Source organism: Wolffia australiana, chromosome 4 (assembly GCF_029677425.1).
Source record: "Wolffia australiana isolate 7733 chromosome 4, ASM2967742v1".
Classification (NCBI taxonomy): domain Eukaryota; kingdom Viridiplantae; phylum Streptophyta; class Magnoliopsida; order Alismatales; family Araceae; genus Wolffia; species Wolffia australiana.
The window spans coordinates 13305954-13326437 of record NC_135838.1 but is presented as its reverse complement, the minus strand read 5'-3'; the positions used below and the strand labels follow the sequence as shown (position 1 = coordinate 13326437).

Below are 20484 nucleotides of genomic sequence, written 5' to 3'. Positions count from 1 at the left end.
CCCACACCACTCCGCACGGCCCCTGCGGCACACCGCCCGGCTTGCGCGTCCCGCGCCTGCGCGCAGCACTTCCTGCTCTCGAGCGGCGCTTGGCGCTCGCACGTAGCACGCGTGCGCACTCACGCCAGTCGGGGCGCGTGCCCAGTACGCGCGGACTTCACTTGATCCGTCCTGCTGTAGTGTATCACCACATACAGGAGCGATGGCCTGAAAGATCAGGTTCGATCATTGCCACCCATATTGACTCGGTCATTTAATGTCATGAGTCTAAAACGCAAACACGCCCTCCCAATAAGCACGCAGGCCTCTTGGCAGGTAATGCCGCCTAGTTAGGGGGCTAACACTCTCTCAATGATATGGGGGCACCACTAAAAATTTTCTACATTGACTTTGACATTGACTAGTAGCTGACAAGACCGAGACCAGTCAGGACCTAAGTTTAGGAAAGGTTAGGTCTTTGCTGAAAACCCTGACCAGACCGGGACTGTCAAACCCTAGCCACTACCCTAGTATCTTGGTGTGGTTAAGGGACGATGATGATTCCACCATCGTCATCTTGGAGACGAAAGGTTCGTCATCGTCAACGGGTAACAGTTACGGGTCTTGGCGAACCGATTAGTATCCGACAAGGATTACTGGTTCAGAGCTTCTTCTTCTTCCTCGTCGCTTCCCTCGCCTGCGTCAAATCTCTTCGCCACCACGCGAAGCGCTCGCCTTATCGGTGCGTACAAGGGGAGAAGATGGCTGCAGCGACGGCCGCCTTCTCCCAAGCTTCGTCCCCGTTCCGAGTTCTTCTCCTCCGCTCCTCTCCGCGTTCTTCGATTCTCGGTTTCCGATTCCCGATCGTGTCGGCGTTCTTTTTGAAGCAATTTAGGGCTGGGAAGAGTGTTGGCAGCTGTAATTTGACTGTGCGGGGGTCGGGGAGTCCCATCAAGGCGCGCCCGTCCTCGGAACTCCGGAAGAGTTCGATTCCGAGGGTCGATGATAAGCTTCGAGCACTCCGGGAGGTATTTGCTAGTCCTGACGTGGGGATCGATGCGTATATCGTTCCCTCTCAGGATGCTCACCAGGTTCGTTGTTCTTGGGTTTTGTTCGTTTGCTGGGAATTTTCGAAAATTTTGGATTTTTTTCCCCCGGCGAAAAAAAATTCCGACTGCACTGCTGTCTTCGCACCATTTTGGCCTATCTCTTCGAGCCCTGTGAATTTTCGGTGAGGTTTATCGGATTGATATCTAAGTTCAATTGCTGAAGCGCTACTTAGGCGTACTAATTCGCGAAATAATTTAGATGGATCAAACTCTAATGCGAAGTTGCTCTTTTTATCATACATTGTGTACTGACGAAGGCCAAATCTGGACATGTGGAGAACATACTTGTGTCATTATCAAAACAGGAATCCAAATTCTTGTGGGGTTCAGTGATATCGCTACATATGCTACAATTAGAGCGAAGTTAGAATTATACTAATGATATTAGTGAAGAAGTTTACACGTGTTCGTTTGTTCCTGGACTCCTTCACTTTCCAATGGTCTGCATTTTAATTGGGTTTCTCCTCCTAGCTGTGGTATTTCTAGGTATAAATACATTGCTCTCAGCTGATCTGAAATCCTTCGATTATATTCGCGTATGAAACCCATGACTTCATATCTTACTAGTTTCAGTCGTGCATTCAATAACTGAAGCAATGTCCTTGGGCATGAAACTAAAAATCCTCTGTTTATTTCATTCACTAAAAAAGAGGTTGCTATGGAATTTTCCTGAAGACATGAGTAACTCAGAGTGCTCGTATGAGTTTTAGGAATCCTTTTATTAGAATTTACGAAATTACCTTACCCCCCCTGAAATTTGGTTTTCAAAGACCATCGATTATACCTTGAAGTACTCTTTCAGTCATAGGAGAATATTCGGGTATGAAAGTGTTATCCACTTTCATCCATTTATCTCTTTCAAGTTGCTTTACATCTTTAAACCAACAGTCATATCAGCGGTGCATAATACCTAGATAAGGTCTCATAGAACATAGAAAAACCTATGAAACGAAGGAAAGACCCCATAAAAAGATGTGTCTTGCCTAGAAATATCTCTAATACTGATCACTTTTTCAGAGTGAATTCATTGCCGAGTGTTTCATGAGAAGGACCTTTATATCTGGGTTTTCTGGCAGCGCTGGGACAGCTGTAGTTACCCGAGAAAGAGCTGCTCTTTGGACGGATGGTCGCTATTTTCTTCAGGTTAGATTCCATTTAAAATGCACATAGCATATTCTTATTTAATGGATACTCTAATCTGATATTCAATTTTGTGATTAGGCTGAGAAAGAGTTGAGTCAAGATTGGGTTCTTATGCGAAGTGGAACTATTGGTGTTCCTACCACCTCTGAGTGGCTGAATGATGTTTTGACTCCTGGTTCTAGAGTTGGCATCGACCCTGTGAGTTTCTACTCATGTCCTTCTTTTTGGTCTTATCGTTTTATCCTTGTCATTTAGATAATATTTAATTACTATTGTTTTTCTTGAGATGCCATAATGGTTTGAAGAAGGTAGAATAAAAAGGAGTCGAGGATCTTGGTGACCTGACCGCTAAGAATGCGTCGGTCTTAGCTGTTTCTCTTTTAGTAATAAAGTTTATCACTGCTGATTGAATGGCTGTAGAATATTTTTGTTTTTACTTAAAATTTGACTTTTATTCTTGTTGAGCCTCGCGAAATGTGGAAAAGTACTGAAGATACTAGCAGTTGATGGATGTTGGGTCCAGATGGGGTATCAGCTTCACCTCAGACCCGAGTGATGAATCGGTAATACTACAGTAGTGATCCTATTTTGACTTTCCTTCTTTCTGTGCTCGCTTAATTGTGGAGGTTCTCCAGTTGTCCTGTGCAGCGGCCTCAGTTGGAGCTGATGTAGCAAGCAGCTCACAAGGCTCGGATTTTTCTGATTGTTGGCTCATAAAACCAATTTACATAATTGCACTAGTATCAGCACACTAGTGTACCGGATCCCATTAGAACTCCGAAGTTAAGCGTGCTACAGGTGACCGGCTGGGAAGTCCTCGTTGGTGACCACAGCATGGGCATGTGATCACAGTTCATAATTTCAAAAAAAAACCAATTTACATAATCACAAAAGCTTGTGCTCATTGTAAATTGAGTGTAAGGGTGATAGAGCCCAGCGACTTCAATTGGAAGAGAAGGGAGATATCCTAGATGGGATGATAGGAAAGATGCTAAATCACTAACAATCTTAACTACTGAAGCCTAATAACGCCGTTTATGATGCATTGGTTGCATTCCCACCTACAAGAATGTTACACCTTTTAAACGGGAAATACAAATATAAGGCCCAAAAATACTCTCGGCCAAGGCAGCAGGGTTTTAGCAAAGGGCAGAGTTCCTACTGGATCTTTAGTATTGATCGTTCACTTTGTTGAGCATTAAGAATATTGCATTGGAAAACAAAGGTTGTTAAACTCTTTGATAAACTGATCACTGAATGATAACATTTACTCAATTTTTTCTTAGTATTGGCGTAGAATTATTTCAATTTTTTACTCTTTTGCATCTCAAAATCATAGAAATTTATCCATGTGGTAACGAAAAAAAAATCTAAGACAACTAAACTATTTCTGGAAACCGGTCATATTTTCTTTAAAGACGGTTTCAAATCTAAGATAATTTTTCTGTGTTTCTTAATTATGATTTGGTTCTCCAGGATAATGCTTAAGTATTCATCTGGAATTGGTCTTAGCCTTTTTTTATTTTACAGTGAAGACACATGTTCCATGTTTTTGACCTTGTGAAGGGAATAGTTTCTTTTCTCTTCTGATGCAGCAGAGGAGTTGAAAAATGCTCTGGCAAAGAAGAATCATCAGTTGGTTTACCTCTATGATTTCAATCTTGTCGATAAGGTCTGGAAAGAATCGAGACCAAGGCCTCCCACAGAGCCCATCAGAGTGCATGATATTAAATATGCTGGGATTGATGTCTCTGCAAAAATATCTTCCTTAAGATCTCAGCTGAATGAAGCCGGTTGTACAGCTATCATTATTTCTATGCTTGATGAGATTGCATGGTTACTGAACGTGGTAAGTGTTGTTGGTGATTAACTTAAACCACGGTCCTATTCTATGCATTAATCCCTTAACCGTGGATTAGAGACATAAAAACTAAAGGCTTGGAGAGGCACCGTACGTGTGAAATTATGACTTGGGGCCTTTAACTGTATTTCACTTTTGTTAAAAAATCAATTTTGCTTTTCCTCACACGATGTATTTCTGAAATGCACTTTCTATTTGGGCCAGGTAACTTCTGCATGCGCCCTTTGCAGTAATTTAACTAGTAGAAATCAATTAAATGAGTTCTCTCTTTCATAATTTGTTATGCAAGTTTTAGCGTGTTATTTGATTTTTTTAATTTGTATATCTACTTTACAGTTAGTTCAAATTTTACGTTTTGTGCATATCGCTTTTGGTTTATATGTTTCTCTTATGGTCGTGATCCTCCATCCACAGTCATCACTCGTCATGAAACACGAGTGTAAAGCAATAGTAACCATGATTAAGATGCACAAATTTAGTATGAGATACTTAATTTTATCGATTAATTGTTGATCATATTAATAGTTGTGTCTATCGAAGGGTGACTAGTAATTATCAGCCAGATTTCTTCAAAAAACAATTATCTGACAGTTTTGCTGATAAACTCTTTAAACATTCCAGAGAGGAAATGACATTCCACATTCACCAGTGACGTATGCGTACTTAATTGTTGAGATGGACGGCGCTCAACTGTTTGTTGATGAAAATAAGATAACTGAAGAGGTGTCGGTGCATTTGGAAAGTTCTGGAGTCAAAATCAGGCCCTATGAATCAGTTGTCTCCGAAATTGAGAGGTTTTCTTGACTAAAGCCAATTATTTTTGTTCTAATATGTTTGAAATTTTTTATTCGTATACTTAGTTTCTGTATGCTGTCTTTTGCATACTATCTCTGGAGGATCTCTATCCTCTCATTTCCTAGTTGTAAAGATGATTACTACCCTGAGCAGAAAAAATTCAGGGTAGTCGTTTTAATAGTTCATAGTTGGACCTAATTTCATATATGGTAGTAGTTTCGTATGAAAGGATGGTGTTATGGGTTAGGAACTCTGATCTGGCATGTTAACATTCACCCCGTTCTGTTCTATCTGTTGTTTATTACCATTGTAAATATCTTATTGGGCTCTAACTAGGGATTGTCAAACGTCATCTTTCACGTCACACGTCACCGTGACAGACACGTGACGGATGACGTGATGGTGATGGTGACGGAATGCATAGGGCGTGACGGTGACGGTGACGGTGACGCGTGATGGGCTGTACGTGACGGTGACGTGATGGTGACGGGATACCCCGGACGCATGACATGACGACAGGTCCGTCACGAATGACGACCATGACGTATTAACATAGTAAAATAAAGATTATAAATAATAACATAGTAAAATAAATAATATTACATTTTGACTATGCTTATTAACATAGAAAAAATAAATATTATTATTTCTGTCACCGGTGACGGTGACGACGTCACGGTCACGGTGACGTGACGGAATGAGGAAGAAGGGATGCGTGATGAGTACGTGACGGAATATCCTCGGACGCGTGACGAGACAGTGACGTGACATACATTTCGTCACGTCACCATTCGTCACGCATCGTCATCCGTCCAGTCGCGTCCGGGGCGTCACGTCCCGGACGTGCCGTTCCCTAGCTCTAACAGACCCAATAAGGTAAGTTAAATATAGATGTAATGCCCTAAAAGGGTTAACGGGAGTTTTTCCCTTGCAAAACTAAGAAAGTGATTTCTTCCTCTCTTTCTTCTCCTCTCATCATCTCCCTCGACCTGCTTACATCTGATCAGTTGCTGCCTAAGGAGAGCTTCTACTGCATCTCTATTGTTGGGTCTTTGTATTGCCTGACGAAGGATGTCTGCTGCACCTCTACTTACATTCTCTACATTCCCTACTGATGGCATTGAACTATTTTTTATCAAATTTGGTTGGGGAAGTAGTCTGACTTATAGCCACGGGGTTATCTGAAGTAAGGGTTCATAACATTCACATTGAGACATTGTCTTTTGAAAGTTGTGATTTGTTCTTGAAAACGGACTGCAGACAACAACCAGAGGGGGAAGAACAATGGAGAAGAGCGAATCAGTAAAGACAGTCTTACTCTGGGCTGGGAATCTCTTAATTTTCATACAAGAACCATGGAGGAACGAAATGGGAATAAGAATCTATGTCAAACTATGACAAAGACAGGCTTCCATGAGGCTTGTTCGGCTGCATTAGAGTCCCGTTGAATTAACACTTCTGGGCCAGTCCTTGATAACTTGACAAGGTCATACTGTCAATTTCTGTGCTTTTGATTGCTTTAGGATAAAAATATGAGAATGTAAGGGGTCCCCTGTCCCAAGGCCTTCCTGTACTGAGAGAAGCAAAATACACCACCTCCCTGCACACTGTCCTTTCTCTCGTCTCTTTAGTCGATAGACTTGTTTATCATTGAGATCATCCAACTGGTTCACTCTTGATAGAGCATTGTTCCGCCTGCAGCTCCTCCCCTCTCGAATTTTCTTCCTGACTCCAAATTAGCGGGGTATCATAGCCCTGCAAGTTTACCGGCCAACCTCACTGTGCCACGCCCTGCCTGGACTAGAACAGCCACCATGACACTACCTCTTCCTTGAACTCTGCCCTCAGCCACGATCTGTTTATCTTGAAATATGTGGACCTTCTCTGGCTCTCATATGGCTGCCATACTATTAGGGAGTAATCCGACAGCCACCAAGTGGAATTTTGCCAATTTTTCATTGAGCCTAGAAACCAGTCCAAGCAAGAAAGTGTGGTGGGCCCCTAATACTTCTCCAGGTGTACACACAGTTTGTAGACCCCATTTCCTAGAACACTGATCCCAATAGAAAAGACCAAAAGATGAGCAAACCGGGGTCTTGTCTGCCAGGTGTATGAGGTCTATCCCCCATTTCTAGCGCCATATTTTTCTTCAAAAAAAAACCTCTAGTTAGCCCCCCAAAACATCAGTAGGAGCCAGTGAAAGGAAGAGACCACTCCAGTTAGCCCCGTCCATAAGGTGTCTCTTAGGACAGCATCAATAAGCCATCTGGTCTGCCGTTTCAATGTTGCCACAGATTTTCCCGTCCATGTGTCCTCCTTGGAAAACTCCGTCTCATTCCAGGCCACCACATAACCTCTGGATCGACAAACCAGAATCGCTGCCAAGAACCCCTCCAAGAAGCTTCAACCTACCAAACTCCAATCCTTTGCCTCACAACTTTCCAACATTGTCTCTTGCACACGAGCCATCATAGCATCCCACTGAGGTAGGTTTCTCCCCCACCACTCTGCACCACAGCTTGTTCACAGATTCCGTCCGCATTCCATGAAACACACTTCATGGCTGAACCGATGGCTTCCCGCGCAGCCTCTCCACCCTTTACAGCCCCACTGCCTCGGCCGTTGCATGTACCTGCTGATTCATTAGTGGGTCATTATTTGCCTCCTTAACCTTGGACAGTGCTTGTTGGTTCTTGAATGGAAGGATAAGGAGCCTATCTGGAAGTCTGAACTTCTAGATTGATGGAGAGCCACAGCAGTGAGACATATGGTTTCCCAGTAGTGCACACAGGGGACAGATTGAATAGAAAGAACTAGAATCCAGGGTGAGCTGGCCAGAATCAAGGAAGAGCTCCTGAGGGAGGTAGAAAGGAGTGGGCCGAGAGGGGCAGGGGTCATGCTTATTGAGAAATAAAATCCAGACTTAGACTTTCCACCTTTATTCACTTATTGGACTGCCCCATATCAGGGTCTTGCACTTAATGGCCCATTAAGCCCGGTTTATTTCCCCCTTGAAATGTTTTCCTGGGTTTCATGGTTGAATTAAAACCTACTTGAATTTTATCTCCTCAAACAATCTCCTGGTGCTCTTACCAGATTGTGGCCTGCTCACCCTAGATTCTTGCTTTATCTATTCCATTTATCCAAAGTACCTGAGTGTACTTACAGGGAACAGAACGGAACGAGAGGGACAGGGGGCAGGTTTACCGAGAAGTAAAATCCAGATATATACCTCCCACGTTGTTCACTAATTGGACTGCCCCATAACAGGGCCTTGCACTTAGCGAACCATTATACCTGGTCTGCTTCTCCTTTGAAATTTTTCCCAAGGCTTCATGGTTCCATTAAAATCTTCTTGATTTTTTTCTCCTCAAACTATCTCCATGGTATTTTTTCTGCTTTTTGATAGTTTATTGCTTATTTGATTGTTTTCCATTTTTTTATGCCTTTTGGGCTCAGCAAATTAAGGCTCGTAGATGGATAACAATCCAGCGTCCGCTCCATCTCTTACTGTCATCAGTCATCAGTCATGAATGCTAAACAAAAACAGAACAAAAGCCTTTGTCCCTTCAGTTCTGTTCCATAATGTTCCGTTCAACCATCGGCCCTGGTGATTTACTCTAGATTTATTCTAGGTCTGCCTGTTCAGTCATCCGTTCCATTTAGTCCCACAGACAGAAGCAGAATGAAACTATAGACTCTGAGACTTTATTACCGTTAAGTCCCATCCAGTCCATCCCATTTCGTCGGTTGTAGTCTGTCCACAAGCCTTACAGCAGAGTGGGCATTTAAGCATGGACAACATGGTATTTCCTTTGTAATATTTACTTGACAGCATCAGATGAACTACTTTGCTAGATGGATGATAGTTTCTTTTTTGTTTGGACTAACTCCTGTATGTTTGGATAATTCAAATTCATAGAGCTTTAGCTTTGCTGATTCTTTTTCACTGAAGCACATCCACCTTTTGCCAGCCTTGCAGCTCGTGGGGGAAAACTTTGGTTAGATACCTCGAGTGTCAATGCTGCCATCTGTAGCAGGTTTCGATCTGCTTGTGACAGATACTGGGAAAGTCTCCAAAAGAAAAAGAAGGCCCAGTTACCGCAATCAAGTGATGATCCTTTGGATGGCCCTTTTGCTGTTTGTAGGCGTTCCCCCGTCACTTTCGCGAAAGCTGTGAAGAATGATGCAGAACTCAAAGGCATGCGTGAATCTCATCTGAGGTAAATCAAGTTTATTTAATTAATAGTTCTTATTTGTTCTAGGTTCTAATCTAGGTACCCTAAAATTATAAACATGAATAACTTTCACCTTCTACTAATGCCATTTCTTTGATGCTTTATTTTATCTCCTGGGCGTGAGAAAGTGCAACCCAAGCTGCAGAAAATTTTCATTTTGGGAGTTTACCTGAAGAGTAAATAAAGCACTTTGTATTTTCAGAGACGCAGCTGCTCTCACGGAATTTTGGGCTTGGCTGGAGGAAGAGGTTCAGAATAGAACAATAACTGAGGTAGAAGTTGCTGATAAGCTGTTATACTTTCGTTCGAAGCAGAGTGGATTCCTCGGCACGAGCTTTGACACAATAAGTGGTATGGCGACACTGTAATCCTCTCTTGGTAAATTCGGCACCATTAATGAACAAATGCAGTTTTGATCGCCCAGGCTATGGTCCAAATGGCGCAATTATCCATTACAGGCCAGATCCAGAGACTTGTAGTGCTGTTGATTCGAAGAATCTTTTTCTTCTGGATAGCGGCGCTCAATACATTGATGGCACCACTGACATAACGAGAACTGTTCATTTTGGGGACCCTACTCCGAGGCAAAGGGACTGTTTTACCAGAGTGCTTCAGGTACTAATCCATTTAGATCTGTAATTCACCAGTAGACCCAGGCATCCATGATAATGACGATGGTCATCATCATCATCATCATCATCATCATCTCGTCATCGCCTTGCGATCATCATCGCCACTCGCCAAATCATCCATCCCATGATGTATCCATTATTCTATTCCGCATATCATCATCATCATCTTTTTATTGTCACTGTCATCTTACATGGGAATCATCAGTCTGATGCCGAATTAGCCATTGTCTGCTCATTATCTCATCATTATTCTTGAACAAAAAAATAGATGGCGATGAAGAATTCTTGGTCATCATCCAACCCTTCAAATCACCGCAGACGTTCTCCGAATCCGTGTACCGTTTGCTTGCTGTTTATGCAACTTAGTAACATAATTTCATTACCATAGGGACATATAGCCATTGATCAAGCTGTATTCCCGGAGAATACACCAGGTTTTGTCCTTGACGCCCTTGCTCGGGTTCCTCTTTGGAGGATCGGTCTGGACTACCGACATGGTAGCTTTCTGATATTTTCTCATCTTTTCTTTTTTACTTACCTGTCAATGTTTTCACGGCCTTTGATTGGCTCTCTGGAAATTCCTTTTCAGGAACCGGGCATGGAGTTGGAGCAGCCCTAAACGTACACGAGGGGCCTCAAAGCATTAGTTTCAGGTTTGGGAATATGACTCCTCTTCTGAAAGGGATGGTTGTCAGCAATGAGCCTGGATATTATGAAGATCATGCCTTTGGCATTCGAATCGAGGTACAAATTTTCTTATCATGAATTTTCTGTGCTTTCCCTTCGATCCAAGTTTTCCACAATTTCTTGTCATGAAAAATATCTCCCTACTCTCAGAAAAGTTAGACAGCCTAGTAAAGAACATATTTCATAAGTTTGATATTAAACGACGAAAACTATAACATGCCAACTATCTGGGACCTTGATTAGAATTTGCTCATCGCCCAGTGAATATTTCATGAAAGTATCAATGTCTTTCATGAAAATTGTGTATAGTATTTGGAACTGCCAAATTTCGGAGAAAGTGATTGAGAAATATCTTGTCGCTACTTTTTTTTCATCTCCCAGTGAAATCTTTGAAATGTTGTTTTCTTTAACATAAAAGATATGATTTCTCTCTACCCTTTTTCTTGCAGAACCTCCTTTACGTGATTGAGGCCGAGACTCCAAATTGCTTTGGGGGAATAACATATCTCGGCTTCGAAAAGCTTACTTACGTACCTTTTCAGGTACTAACTGGGGTGGATACTCACAATTTCCGGCATGCAATTCTTTCACTTTTACGTGTCCAAATTACTTGTTTATTCATCTCCGGAAAAAAAATTTCCACTTTTTGTCTGCTCATCCTGCAGAGCAAACTAATTGATCTGTTCCTCTTATCTGAGGCGGAGGTCAAATGGATTAATGGCTATCATGCTCAAGTATGGGAGAAGGTATGTGATCGAGAGACGAAACACCGGGTCGATCACCGTTCTCGGGTGATCTTTGCTCTTCTCTTAAAAAAAGAGAAGAAACAACATTTAAAATTTTATTTATTCCTGTTCTAAAATTTCAATTTTGTATCCAAATGTCAGGTTTCTCCGCTGGTAGTTGGCCCTGCTCTCAACTGGCTGTGGAACAACACAAGACCTCTTCCCACATCAAGCCCCTAGAAAGAACCTTTCTCTCTCTATGTCTTTGTCCTTCGTATGCATCTTTCTCTGTCTATGTCTATCTCTATCGCTCATTCTATCTCCAATTCTGTCTATATCTTATCTCATATACTATATCAATTACGGTTCATCGACAGGTGGCAAACAGAACGGGATGGAATCCACACTGTCATCAATCATCTGTTCTGACATCAAACAGAACAGAATGAAACCCTAATTGGCTCCTGTTCTCCCGTTCTGTCGTTAAATGCCTCTAAATTACTCTACTTTTAATCATTCCATTTGGGGAATGACGGTTTAGGTTTCAGTTTTGGTTTTCCAAAAAAACCTAAACTTTGGTTCTGCCAAAGATCGGTTTTGGTTTGGCAAAACCTGTAATCAAACTCAAAGTTACAGAACCAAAGTAAAAATTTAAGTCAAAAGGTTAATTAAAACAGTAAATAAATGATTTTTGCCATGGGTTCAGTACAGAATCAAAGTAAATTTTTAGAAATGTTAATTATAAAGAGTTTCGATATTTAAATTTATTAAACGAGTAATCAAGACGGCGGGATACCCCGTGTTCGAAAATCAGTAGGCACAAAAGTCGGCATATATTTTCCTAGCCGGACATCGGTTTGAGTGTTCAGACTAGTTTCCAATTTATACCGAAATCAGCACCAAACATTCAGTAAGCATGTGAATCATAAACCGACTGGATCGGTTTTTTGATTCAATTCTACTGAAGTTTGATAAAAAATGGCTAAACCTATTTCTGATCCTCAAACTCCTTCAATGAGGGGTGTAACAAAACACCAAGCCTTGTAACGGATGACTGAACAGAAGCCCGTTCCATCCCAGTCCATCTGTTCCAGATTGTCGCGGATCGTCCATCCACGAGCCTTAATCTTAATCTCATTATCTATTTCTATGACCCGTGCAAAGTATAATGAAAAATTGAGCTTAAATTTTTGAATTTTACCCACGGCTTTGGAGACGAGTAGGGCCGCCGTTCTCGGGGAGGTCCCTAAGTGACTGTAGGATCTCGACGACCTGGGCCATACTGGGCCGGGCCTTTGGATTTGGGCTGAGGCAGCAATACGCCACGTCAGCCACCCTCCGGAGAGCCCTATCAGAGTATTGGCCCTCCATCCTCGAATCAACGATCTTGACCAGCTTCCGCTGATGGGCTAGCAGCGGTCGGGCCCATTCCACGAGATTGTGCTCTGGGCTGGGCCGGCTCAGATCCATCGCCTTCCGCCCGATCAGCATCTCCAGCAGCACCACCCCGTACCCATACACATCACTCCGGGCCGTCAGATGCCCTATCAACGGGCCACAGGTCTGCTCAGATTCCCTAAATTCGTTGACTTTGACTAAAAGTCCACAGGTCAACAGGAGGCTCACCGGTCATGACGTACTCCGGGGCAGCGTACCCGTATGTGCCCATCACACGTGTGGACACGTGGGTCTGGTCGCCCATGGGCCCCTCCTTAGCCAGCCCGAAGTCAGATAGCTTGGCATTATTGTCCTGAGAGGTAATTAAGGCGTAATTAACATGCTAATGGCGGCAGAAGTATATTTCTAGTGTGTTAATAAATTGGGAGGAGAAACAAACGGCATCAAGCAGGATGTTAGACGTCTTGAAGTCACGGTAGATGACAGGTCTCTCTGCTCCGTGAAGAAAGGCGAGACCGCGTGCCGCGCCCACGGCAACCTTCATCCTGGTCTGCCATGGCATTGGAAGGCTGGTACCTGGGGGCAAAGTTTTCATTTCAGTTTGGGTAATTTGGAATTGTGATTCTCAGAAGTTCAATTATCTAGAAAAAAAACAGAATAAAACTAAGTGCCCTCTATACGCAATTTCAAGTGATTGACTTTTTCTAATTTCGTAGTTATTACTTAAGGTAAAATATAAGTTGGCTCTCGAAGTGGAAAATCATTGGTCATGAATTATTTGTGTTAGAAGAACGATATACCAAATATGAGTTCGTGTTTGCATTCAGAATCGCCAAAAGCTGTAACGATAAGGTGAAAGGGCAAACTTACGCCGAAAAAGGTATTTTTCTAGGCTTCCGCCGGCCATGTATTCATACACTAACAGCCGGTGATCATTTTCACAGCAGTAGCCAATAAGCTTAACGAGATTTGGATGACTAAACTCCCCCAGGTAACTAACTTCTGCCTGAAAATAAATAAAATTAAAACTAAAAAGAACCATAAAAAAGGATTAGCGAAGATTTAGTCTAAAATAACCGTAAAGGGATGAAACGACAAGGGAAAAGTGTCAAAGGAAACGTAACAAAGTTCTCAGTTTTTTTATAAAAAAGTATCATGAGCACGATGGACATAAGTATCTGATTTGACTGCATCAAAGTCAACACGCATGAAGATCAATTTGGTGGAATGAGATCCGATTGACGAAGATGAATCAGAGCATACCCAAATTTTACTATCCACCTTGAGGTGTAAATCGACATTATAATATTTACCATTGAAGATTTTAAGATGAATAAAAGAGATATTTACCAGCCATTCTCCATCACCTTGGAAGCCCGCACGATTGAGCTCCTTGACAGCCACGGAAGTATTATTAAAACACGGTCCAATTCTCTGGTCCAAAACCCCCTTGTACACCGCGCCAAAACCTCCTTCTCCAATGATTTGATCCGGCCTAAAATTCCTAGTCGCCGCTCTCAGTTCTTCATAGGTGAATGCAAATACATTTCCATTCCCTGCCTTCCTTCGAAATTCCTCCATATCTCGAGGTTTTATCACCCGCAAGCCCTCAGAAGCATTGACTACTAATTTGTTGGAAAGAAAAGCAGCGGAAAATCAATGATCAAATAAGAAATAATATCCGTTACAAATCTCCGCGGTGGTGAAAAAAAGAAGTAATAATTGTTAAGGGAGTACCGGATTCTTCAAGATTTTTGTTATTCAATCACACAAAACGCGATATTCTGGCAGGATTCAAGCATATACATTTCCATCCCCCCCCCCCCTTCCACCGAAATTCCTCCATACATCGAGGTTTTATCACACTCAAGCCCTCACAAGCATCTACTTCTTATTTGTTAGAAAGAAAAGAAGCGGAAAATCAATGATCAAATAAGAAATAACATCCATTACATGTCTTCATAGTGTTAAGAAAAATGACGAAACAATTGGCAAGGTAGAAAAAGGATTCCTCAAGATTTAATTACACAATCACTTAATACGCGATATTCCAGCCCGATTCAAGCAACGAAGAATCGAAACCAAACAAAACGGAAAGGAATCGAAGAAACTAAGCCCGACGTCCACGGAAGTCAAAAACACGAGAAACGAAAAGAAAATTAGCCAGCGCAGTACCGCCATTGTTTCTGGAGACTTTTTCTCCCTCTCCATCGCTGCCGACCTTTCCTGCCGAGCTTCCATTCTTCCGCGAATCATGCAACTCGTCCACACTGAAACAGTTCCCCATTCTATCTACCTATCAATCTTTCTCGACAAAATCACGAAGAAATACCGATTGATCGACTATCATCACTCGTAGAACACAAAATCGCCGGCAGATCTAACGCCGTAATTGCGCAATTCGATCGATCCGGGTTTCCATATATCTCAGTCTACTCCCAGCGAAGCGGTTCGTACGAGGGATCTGACTGAAAGTTCCGGTTTCCATCAAACAACCCCGGCAATCGCACTAATTTACGCTTCCCTGCCACTGTGGAGGAACCCGAAAACCGTGAAAATATTATATAAAATAAATCCGCGTGGAAAAGCCGGTCAACTACAAGGAGCTAGTTTTATACTAAAGCGCGTCCTTCCAGATCGTGATTCCGAGGGTCAGTCCACAGCGGGTGGACGGTCAGAGATCCGCCACGTGGCCACCCGCCGATCCACATCGCTGGGGCGTACCGCTTGCCACGTGTGGGGAGGAGGTGGGCCCGCTCCGGGGGCTGGGAGACAGCTCGTCTCCGAGCGGGCTTTTTCACGGAACAGCCCCCCACCTTGAAAATCTTTGCAATTGTACCCAAAGAGGCGCCTGTAAGGGGATTATGACCCGGCGGCGGGCTTCTGCTCCGCCGGCTTGACCGGCACGGCCGACACGCCGTGGAAGTAGGGGAAGCTCGCCGCGGCGGAGGCGAATTGGGCCGCCGTCGGGCCCACCTTCGCACCGCCGTTGGACCCTTTAGTCGAATTATCCGAGGTTGAGCTGGCGGCCCCGCCGCCGCCCCCCGCCAACATCAGCGCAGGCGGGCAGAGAGCGAGAGCGCCGCCCGGCTGCGGCGGCTGCTGCTGCTGCTGGTAGGAATTGGCGAAGAAGATCTGCGGCTGCGGGAACGGCGGCTGCTTCTGCTGGGACTTGCCGGCTGAACCCGGCGATGCCGCAGCGAGATGCGGTTGCCCGAGGATGGACGGCGGCTGGGACTTGGCGCTGCGCGGGTGGGCAGCGGCGGCGGAGGCGGACTTGGACTGAGCCGGCTGCGGCGGCAGCGGGCCGGGGCCAGACTGCGCCGACATCTTCGGCCCGGTGGGGGAGGCCCTCGGGCTTCCGCCCATCGCTTTCGCTGCTGGGGATGTTGGCGACGGAGCCGCGGCGGACGGGGCAGGCCCTCCAGTCGGCGAGGCCCTTGCAGAGCTGATGCCGAAGGAGATCTGGGACTGGGCGGCGGGCCTCAATTGAGATTGCTGCGGAAGGTGGTGGTTGCTCTTGACAGCAACCGGAGAATTGGGCATGTGGGCGGCGGCGGCGGCTGACCGGGCTGGGCTGTTCTTCCAGTGGGCTGGCTGCCCAGCGCTGCTGTTGCCCTGCATGAGCGCCGGAGGGATGCCCGCAAGAGCATTCGGAAGCTTGGACATGACAGCGCCGCCTGCTTTCGCCGCCCGTGAGGCAAGCTGCTGTTGATGCATCTGAAGCTGCTGTTGCTGTTGTTGCTGCTGCTTCTGAAGATGGAGTAGGTGCTGCTGACGCTGCTGGTGGGCGGCGCCGGCTGAGGAAGGGCCAGTGGCGGCAGCAGCGGACGCCCCGGCATCGGGCCGGTTGGGCAAGGGCCTGTTGCTTCCGTTGACGGACCCTGGGCCCATGTTTAGCACCCTGGCACTAGATACGTCCCCTGCAAGAACCATTCCTTTATAATCACCATCATGATAATAATAATAATAAGAAGAAGAAGCAGAAGAGGATGGTTTACTTGAGGAAGCCTTTCCGGTGCTCATGGAGTCGGCCAGGGCCTTGGCGCCATCCGGCAGCTGGTGGAGAGGCTTCTTGTGCTGAGCCGGAGGCGGAGCCTGAGAGGGTACTTGGTAGCCGTGCCTGGCCGCCTCGGGTAGACTCTGAAAGATGGCGTGGTTCTGCGCTGATGAGGAGAAGTCAAGCCCGTGGGGCTGCCCTGAGTTGGCGGCTGCGGCAGCAGCGGCTGCCGCGGCGGCGCCATTGAAGGAGGCGAAGGACATGGCAAACGCCTGAGAGGGCGATAGCTCGACCTTCATCCCTTGCTGCTGCTGCTGTTGCTGCGGTGTCACAGGCTGCTGCTGCTGCTGCTGCTGGGACTTGTCACTGTGGGCAGCGCCACCAAGAGGGACTGGTGCCGACATCAGTGCGAAATTCTGTGGATGGAGAGCCATCACAAAGTTGTGACCGAAGAGGTTTCCCTTCTGCGAAATCCGACTGTCCACCGACGATGGGCTCTCCCCGCCACCCGCTTCGCCCTCCATCTGCCGCGTCTGGTGCTGCGGCGGAAGCGGCCGCTGTGGCTGTTTCTGCACGCTGGCCTCTGCGGCGTCGGCCTTCACTGAGAGCTTCTGCGAAGAAGACGAACCAGTGGACGTGCTGGCATTCTGATGGCCCTGCTGCGGTGGAGGCGGCTGCTGCTGCTGCTGCTGGTGAAGCTGCGACGGGTGAAGGATCTGAGACGCGTACAAAGACCCATTGAAGAAAGGCAGGGCTTGGGCATGACTAGCTCCTCGGTACGCTGCCGCCGCCGCCCCGACGTGGGCCGGCACGGGGAAAGGGTACCCGTGGTTCTGCAGGAGAAGATACTGCGCCTCCCCCTGCTGCAAATTGGCGTAGTTGAACCCGATAGGGCCGGGCGGCGCCGCCGTCAGCGACCCACTGCCGGAGGTGGCCGCAGAAGTGTTGCCCAAGTTCCCCTCTGCCGCACGGTTGGTTCCAGAGGCGGCAGCCGCACCCCCCTGAGGCTGATTGACGGGGAAGATGAACGCAGGGGCAGGGAGGATGCTGCCGGCGGCACTGGCCTGAAGCGGCTGTTGGAGAAGAAGCTGCTTGCGTTGAGCCGGGTCGACCTGCCCGTTCTTGTCCTTGAAAGGCTGACTGGGCATGGACCCAAGCATGGGCCCAGCCGGTCTGTCCTGGAGCCTGCCGGGGTCCGCCCCTGGAACCATGTTCAGGTTATAAGGCTTGGCGGGCCAGAAAGGGTTCATCCGGGCGAGCTGCTGGTAGTAAATGTTCTGGGCGATGTAGCAATGGGTGGCGCACCGCTTGGGACGAAGCTGCTGCGGTACAAAGTGAGGCTGCTGCAACAGACGAAGACAAGAGAACGTACGGTGAGGATCTATCCATGGCGACCAGGAAGAAGAGGACAAGTACCTGCAGGGCCTTGCCAGGCGCAGCGCCGCCGTCCATGGGAAATATCGGTTGTAGAGAAGGAACCTGGCCCATATACCTGCGGCCCAATAAGAGGTCAAAACGCAGGAATCGAAGAGAAAAAGGGAAGAAGAAAGAAACCCACCCGAAGGGAACACCGCCAGGCCAGCCCGCCATGGACATGGGAAGAGGCACCGACCCAGCTTGCACTGAACGGAAAGACTACCGCGTCAGAGCACAAGTGGGTGGAAGAGAGCGAGGTGAGAGCTGTAAGGAATAGAAAAATGTACCGGCGGATCTCTCGGGTTTAGAGTCCGGTCTCGCGGCTTTGGACAACTGCGGCCTCTGCCCCAGCTGCTTGTTGCCGCCGAGTCTGACTCTGTCGCTCTTATCCGGGTCCGGCGGAACATCGAGAAGGGCAGCCTCCTTGATCACGGGCTTCTCTTCCGAGGTAATCTTCTCTTGGATTCTCTCTTCTCTGCGCAATTCCCGGGCTTCTTGCTTCACGGCTCTCTCGTATCGAATCCCCTCTTCGGTCTGAGGAATCCAAGAGAACTCAAGAGTGAGAACGGCATAACACAAGAGAAAGGCATAATCCACGAAGAAAACTCTACCTTGGGCTCCTCCACCGCGGCCTCAGACTCCAAGTCGGCCGACGGCTTCCCAGGAGGCGGCGCCTGCGCAGAGAGCCAGATTCTATCTCAAAAAAGAGAGAAAAAAAACCCATTTCACAGACTCTAAGAGACTGCAAAGAGACGAATACCCACCATCAGATCGATCTGGAACTTCTCTCTGGGATGATCATCCGCCGAAACTCTGAAGAGAACAAAACGGGGAAATCAGGAACTAGAGATCGAGAGAAGGGGAAAAGATAACGGGGCTTACGGGTTAGCGTCGAATCCGACAGAAACGGGGTCTTTAGAGTGAACGGAAGCCTCCAAGTCCGTCGCCGGTTGATTCACATTGGAGGCCACGGAAGTGTCTTCCGGCCTATACTCCTCCGCCGCCGCGCGCGCGGCGGCGCTCGGCGGAGCGCCGCCGTTCTCCGCCGGCGACGACGCCGTTCTCTCCGATTTTGGCGAAGGGATGTCCGCCTTCGTCCGCTCGCCTTCGGTCGTCTTACTGGCCGAGGAAACAGAGGCGCTCGTCAGGCTCTCGTCCTCGCATTTGACCTGTCGAGGTCTCTTCCTCTTCGGCACAACGGGCAAAATCGAAGACTGAGAAGGCGCGCGAGGAGGAGAGAGCCGAGCCGGGGAAGAAGCTCTGGACTTAGTCTCCTGGCAAGATCCGTTCTCCTCTCGAGACTCCGATTTCGGATTATCCGGCTTCGAGGGCTCCTGGAATTGCCTCGTGAGGCCGTATAGCACCTCCGCGACCTCGATCTCGATCTCTTGAATCGACGCAGAGGATTTTGAAATCTTCGGCGGCCGATTCTTCGACCCCGAGATCTGTTTCTGCAAGAAAAAAATCGAAGAAAAATTGGAAACTCGAGACCATGAGAAGAAATTAGGGCAAAAGATGGTAGCTTTGTCTCACCGTCTTCTTCCGGAGCGTGGCGGTGGAAGAAGAAGGCGAGGTCGAGGAAGGGTGAGGAGCAGACATCGGCGGGGAAGAACTCGCCGGCTGTCGATTCGACTGCTCGCCGCTCGGGGGCAAGCATTCGTGAGGCCTCTTCGCGGACGCTGAGGAACACAAACAGAAAACCTAGAAAATGTTAGAAATTTCAATCAGGGAAGAGGAAATTTCCGCCAGATCCGAGCTCGCAAACCCTCGAAATAGACTGATCTTCCCCACCTGATCGAGCCTTTCTCGGGACGGAGACGCCGATCATCTCGTCAGCGGCTTTCCACACCGTCGGAGGTCGCATGATCTTCGAAGGGAAGATCTTCCGAGGGTTGTGGCTCGCCGGCAAGGCCACCATCGCCGGCGATGAACTTTGAGAGAACGGGGGCGGCGGAAGCGGCGGCGGTCTCACGGCCGAGCCGGATTCATCGCCGTCGTCTTCTTCCTCGTCGATGCTCTCATCTGTGCTCTCTTCTCCCTCCTCTCGCCGGTCGCCTCTTCTCCGCTTGCTCCGGCTAGATCTATCCCGATCTCTTTCCTTCTTGCTTCCTCGATCCCGAAATCGACCGCTCTCCATCATCTCCGCAGCTCCGTCCTCCTCTGCAATGGCCACAGACTGATAGATCAGAACACGAAACCGGATTAAACGAAAACAAAAACCAAAAAAAACCAAGAAAAAATCAGCGGATTGAGATTCAAACCAGGAGAATCCCTCAAGCTCGCACTCCTCGGCCGTCTCCTCGATATCCCATTCACCGGCCCTACGTTCCCCCTTCTCCCATCCCTATTCCTCTCCATCTGCAACCCTTCCCTCTCATCAAACCAAGGAAGACGACGACAGAGGAAGACTCGATCTTCCTTCCTCTTCCTCTTCTGCTCTCTCTATCTCTCTCTCTATCTCTTCCCAAAGCTATATCCTCACTTTCTCTCTTCTTCTCTCC

General features: G+C 47.0%; 3 protein-coding genes across 7 annotated transcripts; 1 reads left to right on the top strand and 2 right to left on the bottom strand.

Moving 5' to 3' along the window:
- The first annotated feature begins 518 nt into the window (after positions 1-518).
- LOC144702008 (Metallopeptidase M24 family protein) lies at positions 519-11543 on the top strand. Of its 2 annotated transcripts, none has more exons than XM_078573863.1 (13): positions 519-1070; positions 2106-2231; positions 2310-2429; positions 3805-4080; positions 4714-4886; positions 8862-9110; positions 9328-9476; positions 9550-9740; positions 10146-10254; positions 10347-10501; positions 10894-10986; positions 11143-11190; positions 11332-11543. In XM_078573863.1, exons 1-13 carry the CDS (start codon positions 534-536, stop codon positions 11407-11409), a joined length of 2304 nt encoding a protein of 767 aa, XP_078429989.1. In that variant the 5' UTR covers positions 519-533; the 3' UTR covers positions 11410-11543. The 2 variants fall into 2 exon arrangements, with proteins under 2 accessions (XP_078429989.1, XP_078429988.1); XM_078573862.1 differs by having other exon boundaries at positions 11110-11190.
- A 365-nt stretch (positions 11544-11908) lies between these two features.
- Positions 11909-15000, bottom strand: LOC144702010 (Protein kinase superfamily protein). Of its 2 annotated transcripts, none has more exons than XM_078573865.1 (6): positions 14743-15000; positions 13918-14192; positions 13438-13573; positions 13007-13143; positions 12796-12919; positions 11909-12713 (listed from the first exon to the last, which is right to left on the bottom strand). In XM_078573865.1, exons 1-6 carry the CDS (start codon positions 14852-14854, stop codon positions 12367-12369), a joined length of 1131 nt encoding a protein of 376 aa, XP_078429991.1. In that variant the 5' UTR covers positions 14855-15000; the 3' UTR covers positions 11909-12366. The 2 variants fall into 2 exon arrangements, with proteins under 2 accessions (XP_078429991.1, XP_078429992.1); XM_078573866.1 differs by having other exon boundaries at positions 13918-14189.
- A 105-nt stretch (positions 15001-15105) lies between these two features.
- On the bottom strand, positions 15106-20484 carry TIC (time for coffee). Of its 3 annotated transcripts, none has more exons than XM_078573859.1 (11): positions 20245-20484; positions 19775-20143; positions 19517-19662; positions 18866-19434; positions 18748-18796; positions 18595-18657; positions 18271-18517; positions 18126-18189; positions 17984-18059; positions 16569-17907; positions 15106-16490 (listed from the first exon to the last, which is right to left on the bottom strand). In XM_078573859.1, the coding sequence occupies exons 1-11, from the start codon at positions 20339-20341 to the stop codon at positions 15430-15432; spliced, it is 4080 nt and encodes a 1359-aa protein (XP_078429985.1). In that variant the 5' UTR covers positions 20342-20484; the 3' UTR covers positions 15106-15429. The 3 variants fall into 3 exon arrangements, with proteins under 3 accessions (XP_078429985.1, XP_078429984.1, XP_078429987.1); XM_078573858.1 differs by having other exon boundaries at positions 16569-17910; positions 20245-20483; XM_078573861.1 differs by having other exon boundaries at positions 16569-17910; positions 19775-20159; positions 20245-20460.